The sequence below is a fragment of the Oryx dammah genome, unplaced genomic scaffold (genome assembly GCF_014754425.2).
Source record: "Oryx dammah isolate SB20612 unplaced genomic scaffold, SCBI_Odam_1.1 HiC_scaffold_22, whole genome shotgun sequence".
NCBI lineage: Eukaryota > Metazoa > Chordata > Mammalia > Artiodactyla > Bovidae > Oryx > Oryx dammah.
The window spans coordinates 21428523-21446532 of NW_024070206.1; the positions used below are offsets into that span (position 1 = coordinate 21428523).

Sequence of the window (18010 nt, forward strand, 5' to 3'; positions counted from 1 at the left end):
AGGGCCGTGACACCAAGTGTGGGAATAAACAAGAAGTTATTCTTATTTGCAAAGCAGAAACAGAGTCACAGGTATAGAGAACAAACATATGGACACCAAGCAGGGAGAGGGGGTGGGATGAATCAGGAGACTGCAAGACATATATACACTACTATGCATAGAACAGCTAACTAACGAGACCCTGCTGCACACCACAGGGAGCTCGACTCAGTGCTCTGCAGTGACCTAAATGGGAAGGAAATACAAACAGAGGGAATATATGTACACAAATAGCTGGTCCACTTTGCTGCACAGCGGAAAGTAACATGACAATGTAAAGCAACTATGCGTGCATGCTAGATCGATTCAGTCATATCCAGCTTTGCGACCACATGGACTGTAGCCCACCAGGCTCCTCTGTCCAGGCAAGAATGCTGGAATGGGTTGCCATGCCCTCCTCCAGGAGATTGTTCTGACCCAGGGATTGAACCCAGGTCTCCTGAATTGCAGGCAGATTCTTTACTATCTGAGCCACCAGGGAAACCCCAATGCACAGTTTATTTCAGCATAATTCTCCCCTATAATATTGCAAAAAAAGTGATTCAAATAAGCCAACGACCTCATCCTTGTAAACTTCATATACCAAATATTCCTTTGCCATGATGACTCATTGGAGAGTGTTCAACCCTTCAAATACAGATCTGTGTGCTCTCTGTGTCTTTGTCCAATCTTAAAAGCAAATGCAATTTGTTCTAAAGGTGACTAACATCGATGTCCAAAGGCCTGTTCACCTGCGCCTGGAGTGAAAGGTCTGAAATCCTCACTGACCTTCGTGGCATTTTGCCCAAGACCATGAGTGCACACAGACAAGAGCTTTGCAGAGGACTTTACACTTTTCACCTCCATCCGACCCCCAAATGCTAAACATAGGATATTACAACAATACAATTCTTTCTAGAGGATTTGAAACCACGGAGATGAAAGCATTCACCCCTCCTCTGCTTGTGAAAGGTACAGACAAAGTCTCTAATCCATTCATGTCATACAAGTTACTAAGAAGGGCTCCCCAGGGGGCACTAGTGGTAAAACCCACCTGCCAATGCAGAAGACAAAAGAGACGTGGGTTCAGTCCCTGGGTCAAGAAGATCCCCTGGAGGCGAGCATGGCAACCCACTCCAGTACTCTTGCCTAGAGAATCCCACGGACAGAGGAGACTGGTGGGCTACAGTCCATGGGGTTACAAAGAGTCAGACATGACTGCAGCAACTTAACATGCATGTACTAAAAAGCTGAGTCCTTTTCCTTCTAATTTACTATTTTAGAGGCTATAAACTACCACTGCTGGGTTATGCCAACTTTACAATCACTTTTAACACCAAAAATGAGAAACTGTACCAAATACTTGTCATTTAGTCGCTAAGTCAGCACACTTAAAAATGACGACTTGTGCTTTGGGCCCCAGAGGCTCTGAACCGATGGAGTCCTCTGGGTACACGAAAAGCTGCACCCACTGTCTGCGCCATATCCTGAAATGCTGGGGCCTCAACTCCAAAAAACTCCGTCAACTGACAGCGCCACCATCCCACCCACAGGATAGTTTCGGGAGGTAACTAACACATAAAGGACCCGCGGTATATGGTACGTGATATTCCTGTTCACTTCTCCCTTGCTCCTGGGAAGCCAGAGGACAGAGCAATAAGCTAATAAATTGGATCAGAAATGGAAGAAAACCTGGGGCTTGCAGAACCACACCCCTTGGGGTTTTCAGACCTAAAGGAAGCACACAGCCTCAAGGTTATCCCATGATCACAGGCCTCTAAGAACAGGGCTACTGGGCTCACACACCAGGCACTGTGCTGTCCACAGGCTGACCAAGGGTGACACAGCATTGCTCTCCACAGATGAAGAAACCAGCCTTGGAGAGGCCAGGGGACTGTCCCAAGGGATGAATGACACAGCCAGGGTGATTCAGGTATAAGCAGCCTATCAGTCCCTCCAGAATACACCCCGGGACACAGTCGTTTGTAAGTCTCTTTGCAGAGCATCCGTTATCACAGGCGATCTCAGAGCCCAGCCTCTGAACCACAGCATCCCAGAATGACCCTCTTTACAGATAAGGAACTGAGCTCCACTGGTTCAATGGCTTCCCCTCGGAGGATGGCCAGTGGCTGGAGGGGGCCTTGAACGCAGGTCTTGCAATCCTGTATTTCCTTTTTTCATGAGCCAGTGATTTCTCAACTGTGCTCTGCAAAGAAGCATCTCAGGACACAGGCCCCAGGGCCTGGAAGAGCCCTGTGTGGGGCCCCGTTCTGTGCTCTCCTTGTGCCCATGTCTACCCTTCACAACGTGGCCCAGCCGCCCCACACATCAAGGGGGTGGTATGTTTCCCCACCCTGGATTCCAGGCTAGCCGTGTGACTGTGACGAGAGGGTGAGGCAGGAGTGACGAAGTGCCCTCCTCAAGAGTAAGTCAAGAGGCCTTGGCACCCTCTGCTTTCTCTCTGGAAGCCCTGCCTGCAGGGGACCCCAGGGAGGGGAGCCCAGCCGTCCCAGCCAAGGCCAAACCTAGACCAGCCTGCAGCCAGCCAACCCTAGAGTGTCAAGAGAGGCCAGCCAAGGTCAGCTGAGTAGAGACACAGAGAGCATTCAATCCCAGTTCAGACCAGCAGGCACGCTCCCCATCCATAGAACACAAAAAACGTAGATGGCTGTGGTTTGCACCAGCGGTCCCCAACCTGTCTGGCAGCAGGGACCAGCTATGTGGAAGACAATTGTTCCACGGACCTGGTGGACAGGACACCTGGGGGCGTCCAATACTTTGGCCACCTGATGAGAAGAGCCGACTCATTGGAAAAGACCCCGATGCTGGTAAAGATTGAGGGCAGGAGGGTAAGGGGTCAACAGAGGACAAGATGGTTGGTTGGATGGCATCACCAACTCAATGGACATGAGTATGAGCAAGCTCTGGGAGATGGTAAAGGACAGGGAAGCCTGGCGTGCTGCAGTCCATGGGATCGCAAAGAGTTACACACGACTGGTGCTGCTGCTGCTGCTAAGTCGCTTCAGTCGTGTCCGACTCTACGACCCCATGGATGGCAGGCCACCACGCTCCGCCATCCCTGGGATTCTCCAGGCAAGAACACTGGAGTGGGTTGCCATTTCCTTCTCCAAGTGCATGAAAGTGAAAAGTGAAAGTGAAGTCGCTCAGTCGTGTCCGACTCTTAGCGACCCCATGGATTGAAGCCTACCAGGCTCCTCCGTCCATGGGATTTTCCAGGCAAGAGTACTAGAGCGGGGTGCCATTGCCTTCTCCAACACACGACTGAGTGACTGAAAAACAATGGCAGAGGGTAGGCGAGGAGGGTGAGTCATGGCTTCAGGATGATTTAAGCACATTACATTTATTGTGTACTTTATTTCTATTATTATTATTACATCAGTTCTACCTCATATCATCAGGCATTAGATCACTGAGGTTGGGGTCCCCTGGTTTCTGCCATCAGCTTTGGGGGCATCTGTTCCAGGGCAGTAGTTCATCAAACACTTATTTCTCCAATTTGAAGGGTCACTTTTTAAACCTGCCCACAACAAATTTTGTTAACCAAGAGATATTTATGCTTTTCTACTGATGTAAGATTTTACTTAACTAAAAAACATGGTGCTTTGAAAAGTAAGTTGAAAAACTACTGAGCTCAGCTCTAATACCCTCCCTGCCTCCTCCCACACCCATGTTCCTCACTGTTAGTGAGCTGAGACTGTTCCCCATGTCACTAGGATGTAAAGAAATGCACACACACAAAAGCTGCCTTTGGAACAATGACTCAGACGCTAAGACTGTGGAACTCATTTATTTTCTGCTATCACCACCCAGTTGCAAGAGATTCAATAAATTTATCATGATACATAAAACACAGGAAGATAGAATAAGGGGAGACAAGTGCTTCCCAGGTGGCCCTAGCGGTAAGGAACCCACCTGCCAACACAGGAGACTTAAGAGACAGTGGTTCCATCCTTGGGTTGGTAAGATTCCCCTGGAGAAGGGCACAGCAACCCACTCCAGTACTCTTGCCTGGAGAATCCCAAGGACAGAGGAACCTGGCAGGCTAAAATCCATGGGGTCATGGAAGCAACTTAGCACGAATGCACAAGATAAGTGAGGAGGAGACTAAGACCCAAGGAAAGGAACCAGAATTCAGGTTCTATTACCGAGATGGTGGCTCTGGGCATTTTTCTGTTTTAGGCCCAGTCAGCAGCTACTCCCTCCAGCTGGTAACAGAACCCACGTCTCCATGGAGCAGCCCCAGTTTCCACACTCTCATTCCCCGTGGCTCCCGAGGGCTGACCCCATGCCTGGTCCAGTGTGCTGGCCAAGCAGGGCACGAGGTTAAAGTGGGAACAGGTGATGTGAGCTGACTCCATGAACCACAGGGCAGGCGTAATCTGTGCTGTTGGGGGAGGGACTATCTCTTTCCCTGGGGCTTGGGGCTGGAGGATTCAGCCTGTAACTCCTTAGAAACACCCAGGAAAGAGGCTTAGAGAGAAAGGCTCAAGCCACTAGGACCAACTGGGCCACCCATAGCCTTCTCTTTGCATGAGCCAACAAATCCTGTTTGATGGAGTCCAGTTTGGCTGAGGTTTTCTGTTCAAAAAAGTTCTAACTCCTTCAGCCCACACATCTGAACCTGGCATCCTAACAGCCAACATAGAGAGGAAAACATGATGAGTTATACAATTCGCTTTGTCCACAAGAAGAAAGTACGTTCATAAGGGAAGTCACACCTTTTCCTGGAAGTGAGACCCAGAAGGACAGCTCCCCAGAGCGTCATTCTAAAGATTCTGTGCTGCGCTTGTTTAGTCGCCCAGTCATGTTCAACTCTTTGCGACCCCAAGGACTGTAGCCCACCAGGCTCCTCTGTCCACGGGGATTCTCCAGGCAAGAATACTGGAGTGAACTGCCATGCCCTCCTCCCAGTATAAAGACTCTACATCACGTAATAAAACACTCAGCATCTTCCTAACAGACCCCACACTCCACCTGGAATGCTTTTGCATGGAGCACACCTCAGTACAGGTGGACGGCATCGAGGCATAAATCAGGAAAAGCCAACCTGATTTTTCTGCATGGCTGAAGCAGCTTATCACACACTCATCTGTGTGCACAGGGAGGGATGGGGAGAGGAGAGAGAAGACAGTGCACACAGCCCGTGCTCAGGGGGCCTGGCTTTGTTAGGAACAGAGACAGCTTTACCCACCCAAAGCTCCCAGCAGTGATCTGAGCATCGATAGGTTTGAGAATATCATACCCTCTCTGATGAGCTACTGAGCATCAATAGGTTTGAGAATACCATACCCTCTCGGCATGGTACCCAGGCTTCCCTAATGGCTCAGTGGTAAAGAATCCACCTGCAATGCAGCAGACGCAAGTTCAGTCCCTGCATCAGAAAGATCCCCTAGAGAAGGAAATGGCAACCCACTTCAGTGTTCTTGCCTGGGAAATTTCATGGACAGAGGAGCCTGGCGGGCCACAGTCCACAGGGTCGTGAAAAGTGGGACACAACTGAGCAACAACAAACAGCATGGTACCCAGCACACAATGAGTGCCCAGTATAAATCCCTGAAATAAGGTTTACCCATGGTGCCAAGAGTGAAACAAAAAATATCAGCCTAAATGGTGTAGTTGCGTCAGACTTCGGTGGGAGCTATGGCTGGCAGCTTCTTCCCCAAGTATCAAGGGGAAGAAAGTGGGTTTTATCTGTGCACAGTTGAGCAGAGGCAGTGAGGAACAAAAGCTGAACAATCGTAGGAAGCACCTAAAATCCTTCCAGCATCCCTGCTATACCCACTTTCTTGTAACAAGCACCTTCCTGCTGTATGAGGCAGCATCTCAGATTGATCCACTGTTTGAGACATTTCTCCCATCCTCCTCCATCAAAAACGACCTACGGATGCAAGTCTCATTCCTTTACACCATGCTACCTGACAAACTCAAGTGAACTCAGGTAACAATCCTCAGGCTAAGTATTTGGCGAGACCCTATAGATTCTTGAATCAAACATCTTCATTTTAGAAGTGAGAGATCTGACATCTAAGGGTGTCAACTTAGGGAGGTGACAGCGAGTTGAGGATGTCATACTTAAGATGACTTAATGAGCCACTGCTCCCAGAGATGACATTTCAACAAGCACCTTTCTTTCTTGGTCGAAATGATGAGCTGGTGGAAATTTCAAGCACTCTAATAGAGGGGGATGCCCATTTTTGAGGTTAGGTAGTCTTTTAGGAACTTATTGCAATAAAAATGTCACGCTTTTGGTCCCTGCTCAGGGGACCCCCTAAGGCCAATTATTCTCCAGTGTCCATGTTTCAATGAACATCAGACAGAAATAAGTGCTGGAAAATTATCTCCCCAGTATCACTGTGTGTCGTTACCGTCTCTGAATGAGTCATCTCAAATTTTGGCTCGCAGCTGCAAATATAGAGATCGAAAATGATCTGTGTTCTGATTCTCTGAAATATCTTTATTCTCTTATTATACCCTAAAAATTCCAGACTGATGTCACATTTACTGGAGTTCATCAGATTGAAAGATGGGTTGTTGCTGTTGTTTTAGTCACTAAGTCGTGTCTGCCTCTTCCCGAACCCCATGGACTGTAGGCCGCCAGGTTCCTCTGTCCATGGGATTCTCCAGGCAAGAATACCCGAGTGGGCTGCATTTCCTTCTCCAGGGAATCTTCTGGACCCAGGGATCGAACTTGCATCTGCTGTATTGACAGGCAGGTTCTTTACTGCTGAGCCACCAGGGAAGCTCTGAAAGATGACTACAAAGCAGCTTGGTTTCTATAAAACACCAAGTTTCATAATTCATTTTCTCTGCTGACACCAGAAGGCCTCTGCTTCCTAAGAGAAACAGTCTCCAGTCAATTACAGTATGGTATGTGAAACTTCATGTCATGATCCGCCGGTGCTTTCTTAACACTAGTCAGAAAAGACATGATAAATTTTCCAAAGGGCAGAGTCTCTGAGTCCCTGCCAATGTCCTGCCAGTACTCTTTCAACTTTAGCGAGTATGAAGATCTCGGGGTCTGGGGTGTTTCTTTACCAGTTTCGGTGGCCCCTTCAAGAGGCTGTGACTCAGTACCTGTGCAGGGCTAGGAATCTTCGTTGTTGTTTTTTTTTTTAAGAAGAGCTTTGGGGGAATCCAATGCAGGTGTCCAGAACTGCCTTCTGGAACTAAGCAGTGCTGGCTTTTCATGGTGCCAATTCTGAGGGGTCATTTTGTAATTCTCAGGGTTTCTTTTTCTTTTAAAATATAATATTGGCCTTATGTTTATAACATACATATTTTTTGAGCACTTCTACAAACATCACCCGTTGAGCCCCCAGGACACTCAAATACCAAAGTCTTGGACCCAGAGAAGTTTGAACCATATGAAACTGTCAATATGCAAGGCTTTCTGACATAAAAGTAGGGAGCTTATGTGGTTACACCCATGGGATGTGGGTGCCTCCCAACCTCATAGCACTGGTCTGCTTGTTTAGTCTTTACCATAATCCTACAAAGTGTTTTTCCAGAAAACAAAACTGAAGCTCAAAAATCAAATACCATGTCAAAGGCCACGCTGCTATTCAGTAGTAGAAAGAGATTTCAAAATCAGGAACACCTGATCTGCTAGGGGGGCGGTCTCTGCCCTCTTTCCTCCCCTCCAGGACCCATAGCCGATATCAGGCCATTTAATTAACAACACCTTCAACTGGTCCGAGCCCCACTGGGACTGGCCAGACCCCACTCCAAACTTTCCGAGGGTCAGCAACACAGGCCTCTCAGCAAGCTCCCCACAGGGGCTGGAAACAAAAGGGAGGGGCTCTCTAAAAAGCCACCCGAACAGGATGAAATGGTCACTGACAAACAGAGACAACACAGCAAGGATCCCCATAACATACCTACGGGACACGTGCCAATGGGTGACGATCGGGGAGACATCACACCACGTTCAGACTCCTGGATACGAAAAGTTAAGGAAGTGGAGAACACAGGTCATGAGACTGCTGTCAAAGCAGCCTCTTTTTATTAAGTTTCCTCACTTGAGAATACGCAACAGTGAATGAAGAAGCAAGGAGAGCCTGCCTGCTGTACCGCAGACGAGCGAAGGGAACGCACGGGCTGAGCTCTGAGCAGGTGTAATCAATTTCATTCTATATCAGAAATAAAGCAGGAGATGATATCTATTACTCCCTGTCATGGCAGCTTCTTCCTGGTGATACACGGTTCTTTTAATACACCAGAAACTAAAATCAAATCATGCTTATCTACCACATAGTGAATTTCATTTTTTTTCTTAGAGATCAGTATAATACCAAAATTCTACTTTATGGCAGTAACTGATTTATACATTTTTATTACATATGATAAAAATTATAGGCTCATTTTTACACATTTAATTAACAAAAGGTAACCTTTTTCCTTTAAATTTAGAAACTGAATCTCTATGTGCCTATTAACTTCTAAGGGTATCAAGCACCAAACCTACCACCTGAGCACACTGTTAAGATTATTACAAATGCTTTTAAAAAATCAAACTTCATAGAAAAAAAAAATCAGCAGTAAGCAGAAGTAATTTCTGCTTTTTCTTCCCTATGAGAACTTTATTCAATCATTCACTCATTCAAAAATATGTTGCTGTGGTGGATTCATGTCAATCTATGCCAAAACCAATACAGAATTGTAAAGTAAAAATTAAAAATAAATAAAAAATAAATAAATAAATAAAAAAAAAAAAAAAAAATATGTTGCTGCTGCTGCTAAGTTGCTTCAGTTGTGTCCGACTCTGTGCGACCCCATAGATGGCAGCCCACCAGGCTCCCCTGTCCCTGGGATTCTCCAGGCAAGAACACTGGAGTGGGTTGCCATTTCCTTCTCCAATGCATGAAAGAGAAAAGTGAAAGTGAAGTTGCTCAGTCGTGTCCAACTCTTAGCGACCCCATGGACCACAGCCCACCAGGCTCCTCCGTCCATGGGATTTTCCAGGCAAGAAAACTGGAGTGGGGTGCCACTGCCTTCTCCACAAAAATATGTTAACTTTATTAATTTACTAGGTGACTGTGGTTGTTGTACAGTCGCCCACTCATGTCCAACTCTTTGCAACCCCGTGGACTGCAACATGCCAGGCCTCCCTGTCTCTCACCATCTCCCAGAGTTTGCCCAAGTTCACATTCATTGCATCGGTGTTGCCATCCAGCCATCTCATTCTCTGTCGCCCTACTCTCCTTCTGCCTTCAGTCTTTCCCAGCATCAGGATCTTTTCCAATCAGTCGGCTGTTGGCATCAGGTAACCCCTTTGTCATGGCAAAGGGGGCTGTGTAACTCAATAATGCTTTGAGCCATGCCGTGTAGGGCCACCCAAGAAGCATGGGTCTTAGTGGAAAGTTCTGACAAAATGTGATCCATTAGAGGAGGGGATGGCAAACCAACCCAGTATACTTCCTATGAGAACCCCAGGAATTGTATAAAAAGAATATGTGATTACTAAATGCTAAACACTGCAACTTGATTCTATACAAGTATTTATTTTAAAAGAAATGCTTTAGACAACTTTATATTTGTATCTAGGGAGAATATCACAATGAGCCAACTTCAAACTTGTGGTTATGACGTTATTTAAAACATCTCAGACTACACGAGAGAAGATAGATCAAACAGAAACCCTCAAAATGGACTGCAGGAAGGGCGTGATCCAGCGCCTCCCCATCCCATCCACAGTCAGAAGCCCATGTTAGACCCTGTTGTGATTCCACTAAAATCAGGGAGAAGTACCAGGCCTCTGCCTTCCATGGTAACTCAAACTAAAACATATTCTCACAGTCTGCAATAAATCTGCTTTCTGCATATTGAACAGGAAAGAGATGAAAGGGAATCCTCAACCATCTGAAAACAAACGGATGCTCTGTAAGTGTTTCTGTTCAGAGGCCCATAAAAACCACATGCTTTGCTTCTGCCTAGGCTGTTGTATTTTTAAATAAATCATTCTGTTAGATGCTAGCCCCCTCCTCCAAGGGAGAGTGTAAAAACTCTGTTTTGACAAGCCTCTGACAGTTTGACCCTCATTCTCTCTCAGCTGCAGGTCCTGGATTCTTGACCATCACAGTTTCCCTCCCCTTGCAGGCCCAGCGTGAAAGTAAGTAAGATCCTTCCATCCAATCCTCCACCGTCCCTCTGCCTCCAACTCAGGGCCCAAACCTTTCATATCACAGAAAAAGTTTTTAAGGACTCGGGATTCTTCTCAGTTTTAAGCAGAAAAATGGACTAATTCAGGTAACACTCCAGTATTCTTGCCTAGGAAATCCCACAGACGGAGGAGCCTGGCGGCCTATAGTCCATGGGGTCGTAGAGAGGTGTCCATGCAAATGTTAATGACTGCCTGCATTATATACCTGAACCAGCAATGTTGGGAAAGGGGTCTCCTGCAGACAGAAGCGAGGTGCCCACGCTCTTCATACCTGTCACACATCTGTACATGGCCACTTTTCTGGTCGACTACCGAAAGACTTGATGGAGAAAGTTCCATAAGTTACCCTAAACTCTTAGGTAGCTGCCAGATAATCTACTTCTCCTAGTGCCACTGCTATACACAGAATAGTGGCCACTTGGAATACAGGCATGCAAAAGGAAATGCGACCCACTCCAGTAGTCTTGTCTGGAAAACCTCAAGGACAGAGGAGCATGTTGGGCTACAGTCCATGGGGCCGAAAATAGTCGGACACCACTGAGTACTTACACTGCTGCTGCGTCGCGTCAGTCGTGTCCAACTCTGTGCAGCCCCATAGACGGCAGCCCATCAGACTCCCCTGTCCCTGGAATTCTCCAGGCAAGAACACTGGAGTGGGGTGCCATTGCCTTCTCCAATGCATGAAAGTGAAGTCGCTCAGTCGTGTCCGACTCTGCAGCCCCATAGACGGCAGCCCACCAGGCTCCCCCGTCCCTGGAATTCTCCAGGCAAGAACACTGGAGTGGGGTGCCATTGCCTTCTCCAATGCATGAAAGTGAAAAGTGAAAGGGAAGTCGCTCAGTCGTGTCCGACTCTTAGCGATCCCATGGACTGCAGCCTGCCAGGCTCCTCCGTCCGTGGGATTTTCCAGGCAAGAGTACTGGAGTGGGGTGCCATTGCCTTCTCCTGAGTACTCACACAGGATACAGCCAAAAAGAGGAACAAAAGAGAAATAATCACCACAGAGTCTGAAGTTGTCCCGGGGTCAGTTTTGAACTAAAACAAAGTGAATTACAACTAAAGCAGCAACTTCCACTGAAGAATTTCATTTGATGTGAACGAGTCATCACAGCAGGTGCAGGCTCCCTCCATATCTTGCCTTCCTTCAGCTCTAGGTGGACACATCCAGGGATCTGTGTGGGTGAGGCTAGGTGATACCCCTGCCTACATACCCACTAGGCAGCTACACCTGCTGATAGGCTGGGGACAGCGGCCAGAGGAGCAGGGAGCTGGAGGCCTGCCTGCTGCATGGAAAGCACTCTGCCCGCCATGGAGTCTCTGAAAGTCTGCTGACAGCGTTTCAAGATAAATCCGTTAAATGACATCACAATCCATTTTGTTTACCTGGAGCGTTTAAGGATAGAGAAGCAGGGATGGTCTTTGGCAGAAAACAGAAAAACGAGGTGCTATCTTAGGAGACTGAAAAGAGTACATTATCAGTACTTTATAAAGATCTATATTAAAAAGCTCTTCTCTTCTATTTGGAAATGAAGTTCATTTCTAAAAGCAAAGTGTCACATTCTCATATTAAAATTCCAAATTTTATGCACATTAATTCCTCATTCTTACCTAAGAAATTCCTTGTTTCTATTTCAGTAGATTTTGAAACTTTAAATAATTGGACAACTTTCCAAAGTACGGTAACTGTATCTTTCTGATCTTTGTCCATGACCACCCCCAATGCCTTCCACAATCCCCTAAAGGGGCTTTCCCAACAGTATTGCTCAATATTCACTTTGAATAGAAAGCATCATTTTAATAGGTGCACTGGGCTTTGTGCTTAATATAACAAGTCAACAAATATCTTCTAAACACAGTGTCAACCCACAGAAATTTCCAGTGACGAATTTTCAGTGACTGCAAAATTTAATTAAAACTTTACATTGTGGTAAGTAAAATTAAAGGAAACTTTTTTTCATTGTCATTTTACAACTGGCTGGATCCAATATCTTCTGCAGATAAGACCATTATTTGAAATGTCACGCTAAGAAGCTGAGAGTCACAACACCATCACATCAGCCTGTTTCGTAATTTGGGTTGTGTTCACAGTGGGGGTGGGGGTTACTAAGTGCATGGATGTGAGTTTTAGTTGCATCTCCGGTACTTTATGCTCTTGTCAAGGGAGGCTGAAAAGTGCAGGCTGAGAATCCCAGGCCTTTCAGAACTCATGCTCTGTCCAGAATCCCAAGTGCCTGGAGGGTTAGTTCCAGCATCTACTGCTGTCCCCATGCTTCCAGCCCCACCGTGGACTTTCAGATTTTTATCCCTCTGGGTGGGGCCAGGAGTCTACCTGTCTACCTGTTCCTGAGTGACGCTCAGGCTGTTCATCCAAGGATGACTCTTTTAGAATAATGTTTCTCAAAAGGTGGCCAGGATCACCTGCGGACGCTTTGGGGGCCTGGACAAAAGAATCACCTCGGCCAGCCATAGAGACCAAGGTTGGGAAGGACTGCTCCTGGTGACCTTTGAGCACACTTGGTTTTGAGCAGCTCAGAGGAAGCACTGGCTCAATACTCCCAGGCCCAACCCCCCAGGCAACCTAAAGCCACCCAGGTGTAGGACATCGGCCTGATCTTCCTGCACACTTGATCCTCTCTGGATCCTTAACCTGCACACAATCCTAACAAGATCTGCACACCTATGTTCCTACACGTGAGCACACACAACCCCCTACCCTCCTCGGCCGGTGTTCTTCTCTTTCCCTCCCCATGGTTCCACCTCTTCATCAGATCCTGACCTTGCCAGCTGGCCCCTGGAAGGCAGGGAGCCACAGGCTATGGAGGTGATGACTAAAACTTTCCTACTTCCCACCTAACACCAGCCCTACCTACTGTTTTCCTCCGCTGAGTTCTTTTTCTGAACAACAGAGTGAAAGCAGTCTTTCTGATAAGACTAAATGCTAAACCACTGGAGTATTTTAGGAACTGGAGAAACAGTATCCTCTTACAATGGGAGGTCTATGTTATTGTGCATCTTCCTTAAACTTTTCACTAATGAGTTTGAAAAATATAGGTAATGAAACCTTTTCTCACTTACAAAAGAAGCCGATTAACAGGCTGTAGTCCTAAAGATAAGAAGAAGCCTGAGAAAAGTTTGTGGGAAAGTTGGTTTTCAAAGAGAAGACTCCTAGAATTACAAAGCACGGTAGACACTGCCTTAAGAAATGTTATACTGTTGAAAAAGTATGTAAGTACTTATTAAAATGCCTGTCCCCTAACTGAAAACTATGTCTTAGGATATTCAGGTTAGACACACTCATTCTAGAAAACTAAACCTAAAACAAAAACTGAGAGAAACACTACTTAACCCAAAACAGTGCCTCTACTGAAACAGATACATGCAGCCTATCAATTCCTAGAATGTACAATTGTTATGAAACTATGAAATTTTTAAATAAAGCTACCGACATCCATAAAATTGTCAGAGAAATATCTAAATTCAAAAATCAACTTTTCCGAAAACAAAAGGCTGTGTTTCATTCATACAGGGTTTTATATCATCTGAAAATATAATTCAGATTACTTGCTCATTAGGGAAAGTTCATTTAGAATTACTCAAATTATATACACACTTATCTATATATCAATATATGTAAGTAACTTTTCTACTGAAAATTTGTGAACCAACCCTTTGAAAACATCAGAGACTAAAACCTGTGATTTTGCAGATCAGAACAATTGATTAAGCTCAAGCAATACTTCTTTACATCCACATAATGCTAAAAATGTAAAGTGATTTCTTGGCATATCTCTTTCACGCGCAGTGATTTAAATTTGCAATCTTTTCATCACATCCATTATCAATCTCATTAAAGCAACATAAAAACGTAAAACATCATGACTCTAGTTACCCAAAAAAGAAAAAATAAAACAAACTGCTTAACAAATCTATTCACACTCTCTGTAAAGGGTACTGTAAAATCTTATATTTTGAAATGATTTTTAACTTATAGAAAAGTTGCAAAAATAGTACAAAGATTTCAAGTACATGTTTCTCCCACCTTCCCCTTGTGTGGACATGTGACTTAACTACTCAAATTATTCAAAATGAAGAAACTAAATGTTGGTACAATTCTACTAATTCAACTACAGACTCCATTCAGATTTCAGCTGTTTCCCCCTTAACTGTCCTTAAAAGAGTATTTTAAAGAATACATTTCTTCAGGAAAGTTTCAAACTCACAAAATTATATTAAGGTTTAATCTGTTCTAAACATTGTAGTGGAAATCTGTTTGTATTTCTATTTCTGCAAACCAAAGCTGCTTACTAGAACTTATCACATCAATCTCATTATTATATAAAACCAAACACTTCCTTGATTAGTATATATTACCACCTGGCTTTTAAGAAAATGGGTCAAAGAAGAATGACTTGCCAGATACTTGGCTTCTCACTATGGAAAAGACAATATTAAGCAGAAGCAAAAATGATTTCACTTTCTGCCTTGCTTCTTACTTGCATACATTTTTGCAAAAGTTCTTCTGAATGATCATACAGAGCCTAGATAGAAGGCAGAAAGTGAGCCTCCAATATCTTGCTTAACAACTTAGAAATTGTAAAAATGGAAAGTGACGTTTAAAATGAAATGTTTAGAGTAAATAAAAGGCCTCCTGAACAAAAAAAAACCTAATTCTTTTCTGTTTTCTTCCAATATGTTTAGTTCCTATATCTAGCATCTAAATTATGTGCAGTACCCTCCAGAAATGATTAATCAGCAATCACATCAATTGTGAATGCATTCCAAAAGAGGGGAAACAGCAAAGTGTCTTGTGTACAAATCTTGGTTACAAAAAAAAAAAACCCTCTCCACTGATTACATAAAGCCTCCTGATTCAGTCCATTGGTTGCACTGAGGCTGAGAAAAATCTGTGGTGAAAATGTCAATTTCAAAAACCGGGACAATGCAAGCCAGTCTAATGTCTGATGTCCTTCCTCTCCCTCCCTTGTGTCAGCCAGTTCATGTACAATTTGAATGTCTGCAAATGATCAGAATTCACATCAGTCATTTATTCAACAAACGTGAGTGTCTGCTGGGTCTAGGGCTCTGTGTAAGTGTTTTATGGGAACCAAGAAGAAAAAATAACTGACTTTGCCCTCAAGCCACTTACAATCTACTTCCTCTGTCTCTAAAAGGATCCTCATGTCAGGTGACCAGCAGCCAAATATTTCAATTTCCAGAAGACTCATAAAGAGAAATGTGTCGGTATCACTCATAACATCAGAATTAACTTTCCCAACATAAAAAAAAATTCAAAAATGAAAAACGGACTTTTCCAAAGCATTAAGCACTTCCCACAGGTACTACCTAAAACCCAAAGTGGAGGGCAAAAGCATAATACACTGCAATTTATCTGATCCCTGCACACACAAAATTTGCCAACTGCAATTTTTTTTTAATTTCATCATTTCTAAGCATTCTCTGGGATACTGCCCTTCAGTTCTCCATACTAGGTTAACTCTGGCTTTCCAAATTAAAAAAAAAAAAAAAATGAAGGCACAGTTCAATTACTGGTAGGATAACAAACAAATAGAATGATGTACTTCCTTTGAAAGAAAAATCTGGATAAAATTTAGTAAAAGCAAAGTCTCTTTTGGTTTGACTATTAATTTACATAAGCATTAACAAGGACACAGGTCAGTACTACTTAGGCTGAAGTTCCTTTTAATGATGAGAAACTGATCATTTAAATAAGCTACGTAAATATTTGTTCCCCACGTCCACCCCAATCCCTAACCCACTTCTTGAAAATCCATCCAAACGCTTTCTCACACAGCTCAACTTGAAACAAATCCCAGGCAGGGAGCTATGGATCTTAATAAAGAGAAAACCATCACTGAGGCCCTCATCCTTGGCTTCTAACACTAATGAGTTACAAGGCTCTAAAACTAGCGAGTCTACTCCATAACTCACCAGTAGTAAAAAAGAACGCAGGCCAAAATCGGCATCAATTTTATAGCAGACAGCAGTGGATCGTTTTGTTAAGTCCTCTGGCGCACGTGCAATTACCACACAGTGAAGGGCATTTTAAACTTCGGGAAAGGGTATTTCTGTATTGAAACTGACAGCACACAGCGAACAGCCAACTCCACGCTCGGCTTCCTTGGAGTCCAACTGTGGTCAGGGGTCTCGGGGCTCAGCAACACGGGGCATGGCCTCTACGCCTGCGTGTCCCCCAGGCTCCAGGAAGTAAAGATGTAAGTTTTCACCGGTCAGAAGGCCAGACGGAAAAGTCTCCAACGTTTTAAACTATGTGTTTTACCATCAGTGAAATTCTCCCTCATCAAATTAAAAAGAAAAAAGAAAAATTCAACTTACTCATTCCTCCCGAATAAACACAGAAACCTATTTTGCAGCCCAAGTTCAAGGCCAAATAACAGGCTTTTTATTAAAAGGAAAAAAAGCCCAGTTCCACCACTCTACGTAGACCTTAAACTGACACACACGCGAGAAAGTGTACAAGTGTGCAGGTGTGCAAGCGTTGGCTGTCCATCCACGTGTGTGCTGCAGGTAACACCAGGCGGGGTTCGTCCCCCTCCTGACCCCCAACTCCCGGCCACGCGTCCTCCCACACGGAGCTCTCCGGGCTCCGACTGCAGGCTCGCAGCGAGCACCTCCCCGCACTCCCTTTCCTGCCCACCCCCGGCCGCGGGCCGCGGGGCGGGCTGACCGCTGCCCCTGGCCGGGTGCTCCGCGGGGCCAGAGGTGCGGAGGAAGAGCCCGGCGGGCCAGAGCCGCGGTTGCCGGGACCCTGGAGCCCGATCCTCCTGCCGCCGGGCCGCTGATCCCCCTGCTGGAACCTGCGAGGCCGCCACCTCGGCTCTCCCTGGCAGCCTCCCGAATGCCAGTACGAGCGGAGGTCACGGCCTCGGCGGGCTGGGCGGAGGCGGGAGGGCAGAGAACTGGAGATCGCCGCCGCCGGGTCCACCGATCGCGCGGGCGCAGCGGGCACGGCGACCCGGCCCGGCAGCCGCTCGCGGCGAGAAGGACCGCGCAGCGCCCACGCCCGGCGGCCGGCGGCTGCAGCTCCCAACTTCAGGCAAAGTTTTCTGCTGTTGCTCCCGGAGCCGACCGGGGACTCCGAGTGGCGCCGTCCTCCCGGACACGCGCCCAGGCCGCGAAGGGGCGGGGGCAGAGATGAGAGCCTGGCTCCCGGGCCAGCCCCCGGGGCTCCTCCGCTCGGCCGGCCCGAGCGCTAGGTGCCCACCCACCCCGCCAGCCCCGCTCCCGCGCCGGGCACTGGAAGACGCGGTGCTCATCCCGCCGTGCCCCCTGCCCGGCCTCGCCGTCCGCCGCTCGGGCTCTCCCACCCCGGAGCTGCCGGTGTCCAGAGCCCCCCTCCGGCCCGCGCGCCCCAGGCCCCTGCAGGAGAGGCCCCGCTTACCTGAAAACGAGTCCCCCGCCGCAGTTAGCAAAAGTCCGGTCAAAGTGACCAGGCAAGTCCCAAGTCGGCTCATGGTGCCGAGTGCGCCCCCGGGCCGCTCCCCGGCGGCGCTGGGTGGGCGCGAGGGCGGAGGGCGGCCAGGAGCTGTGCCTCCAAGGCTGCGAGAAGAGGGTGAACAGCCAAAACCAGAATCAGACGCTCCGAGTGGCAACAGTTGCAGAAGTCCCAACTCCGGCGGCTCTCGGGGCCGGAGGGCGAGGGGCCAAGGTCCCCCTGCCCTGTCGCCGGCCCCGCTCGAAGCTGGCGCGGCTGCGAGAGGGAGCGGAGGGCGCGCCCGCGGAGCCAAAATCCGCCCTCCGTGCCAGCGGCTGCGCTGGCTTGGTTCTTCTTCC

At 46.8% G+C, this 18010-nt stretch overlaps 1 protein-coding gene across 6 annotated transcripts in view; it reads right to left on the bottom strand.

The window, feature by feature from the left end:
- The window catches only part of PTPRM (protein tyrosine phosphatase receptor type M), a 660655-nt gene extending 642651 nt beyond the window's left edge, over positions 1 to 18004 (bottom strand). For all 6 annotated transcript variants that reach the window (XM_040264647.1, XM_040264643.1, XM_040264646.1 and 3 more), the window contains exon 1: positions 17619 to 18004. In XM_040264647.1, the coding sequence (XP_040120581.1) occupies positions 17619 to 17691 (73 nt within the window). In that variant the 5' untranslated portion in view covers positions 17692 to 18004. The remainder of the gene's footprint in view (positions 1 to 17618) is intronic.
- Between the last annotated feature and the right edge of the window lie 6 nt (positions 18005 to 18010).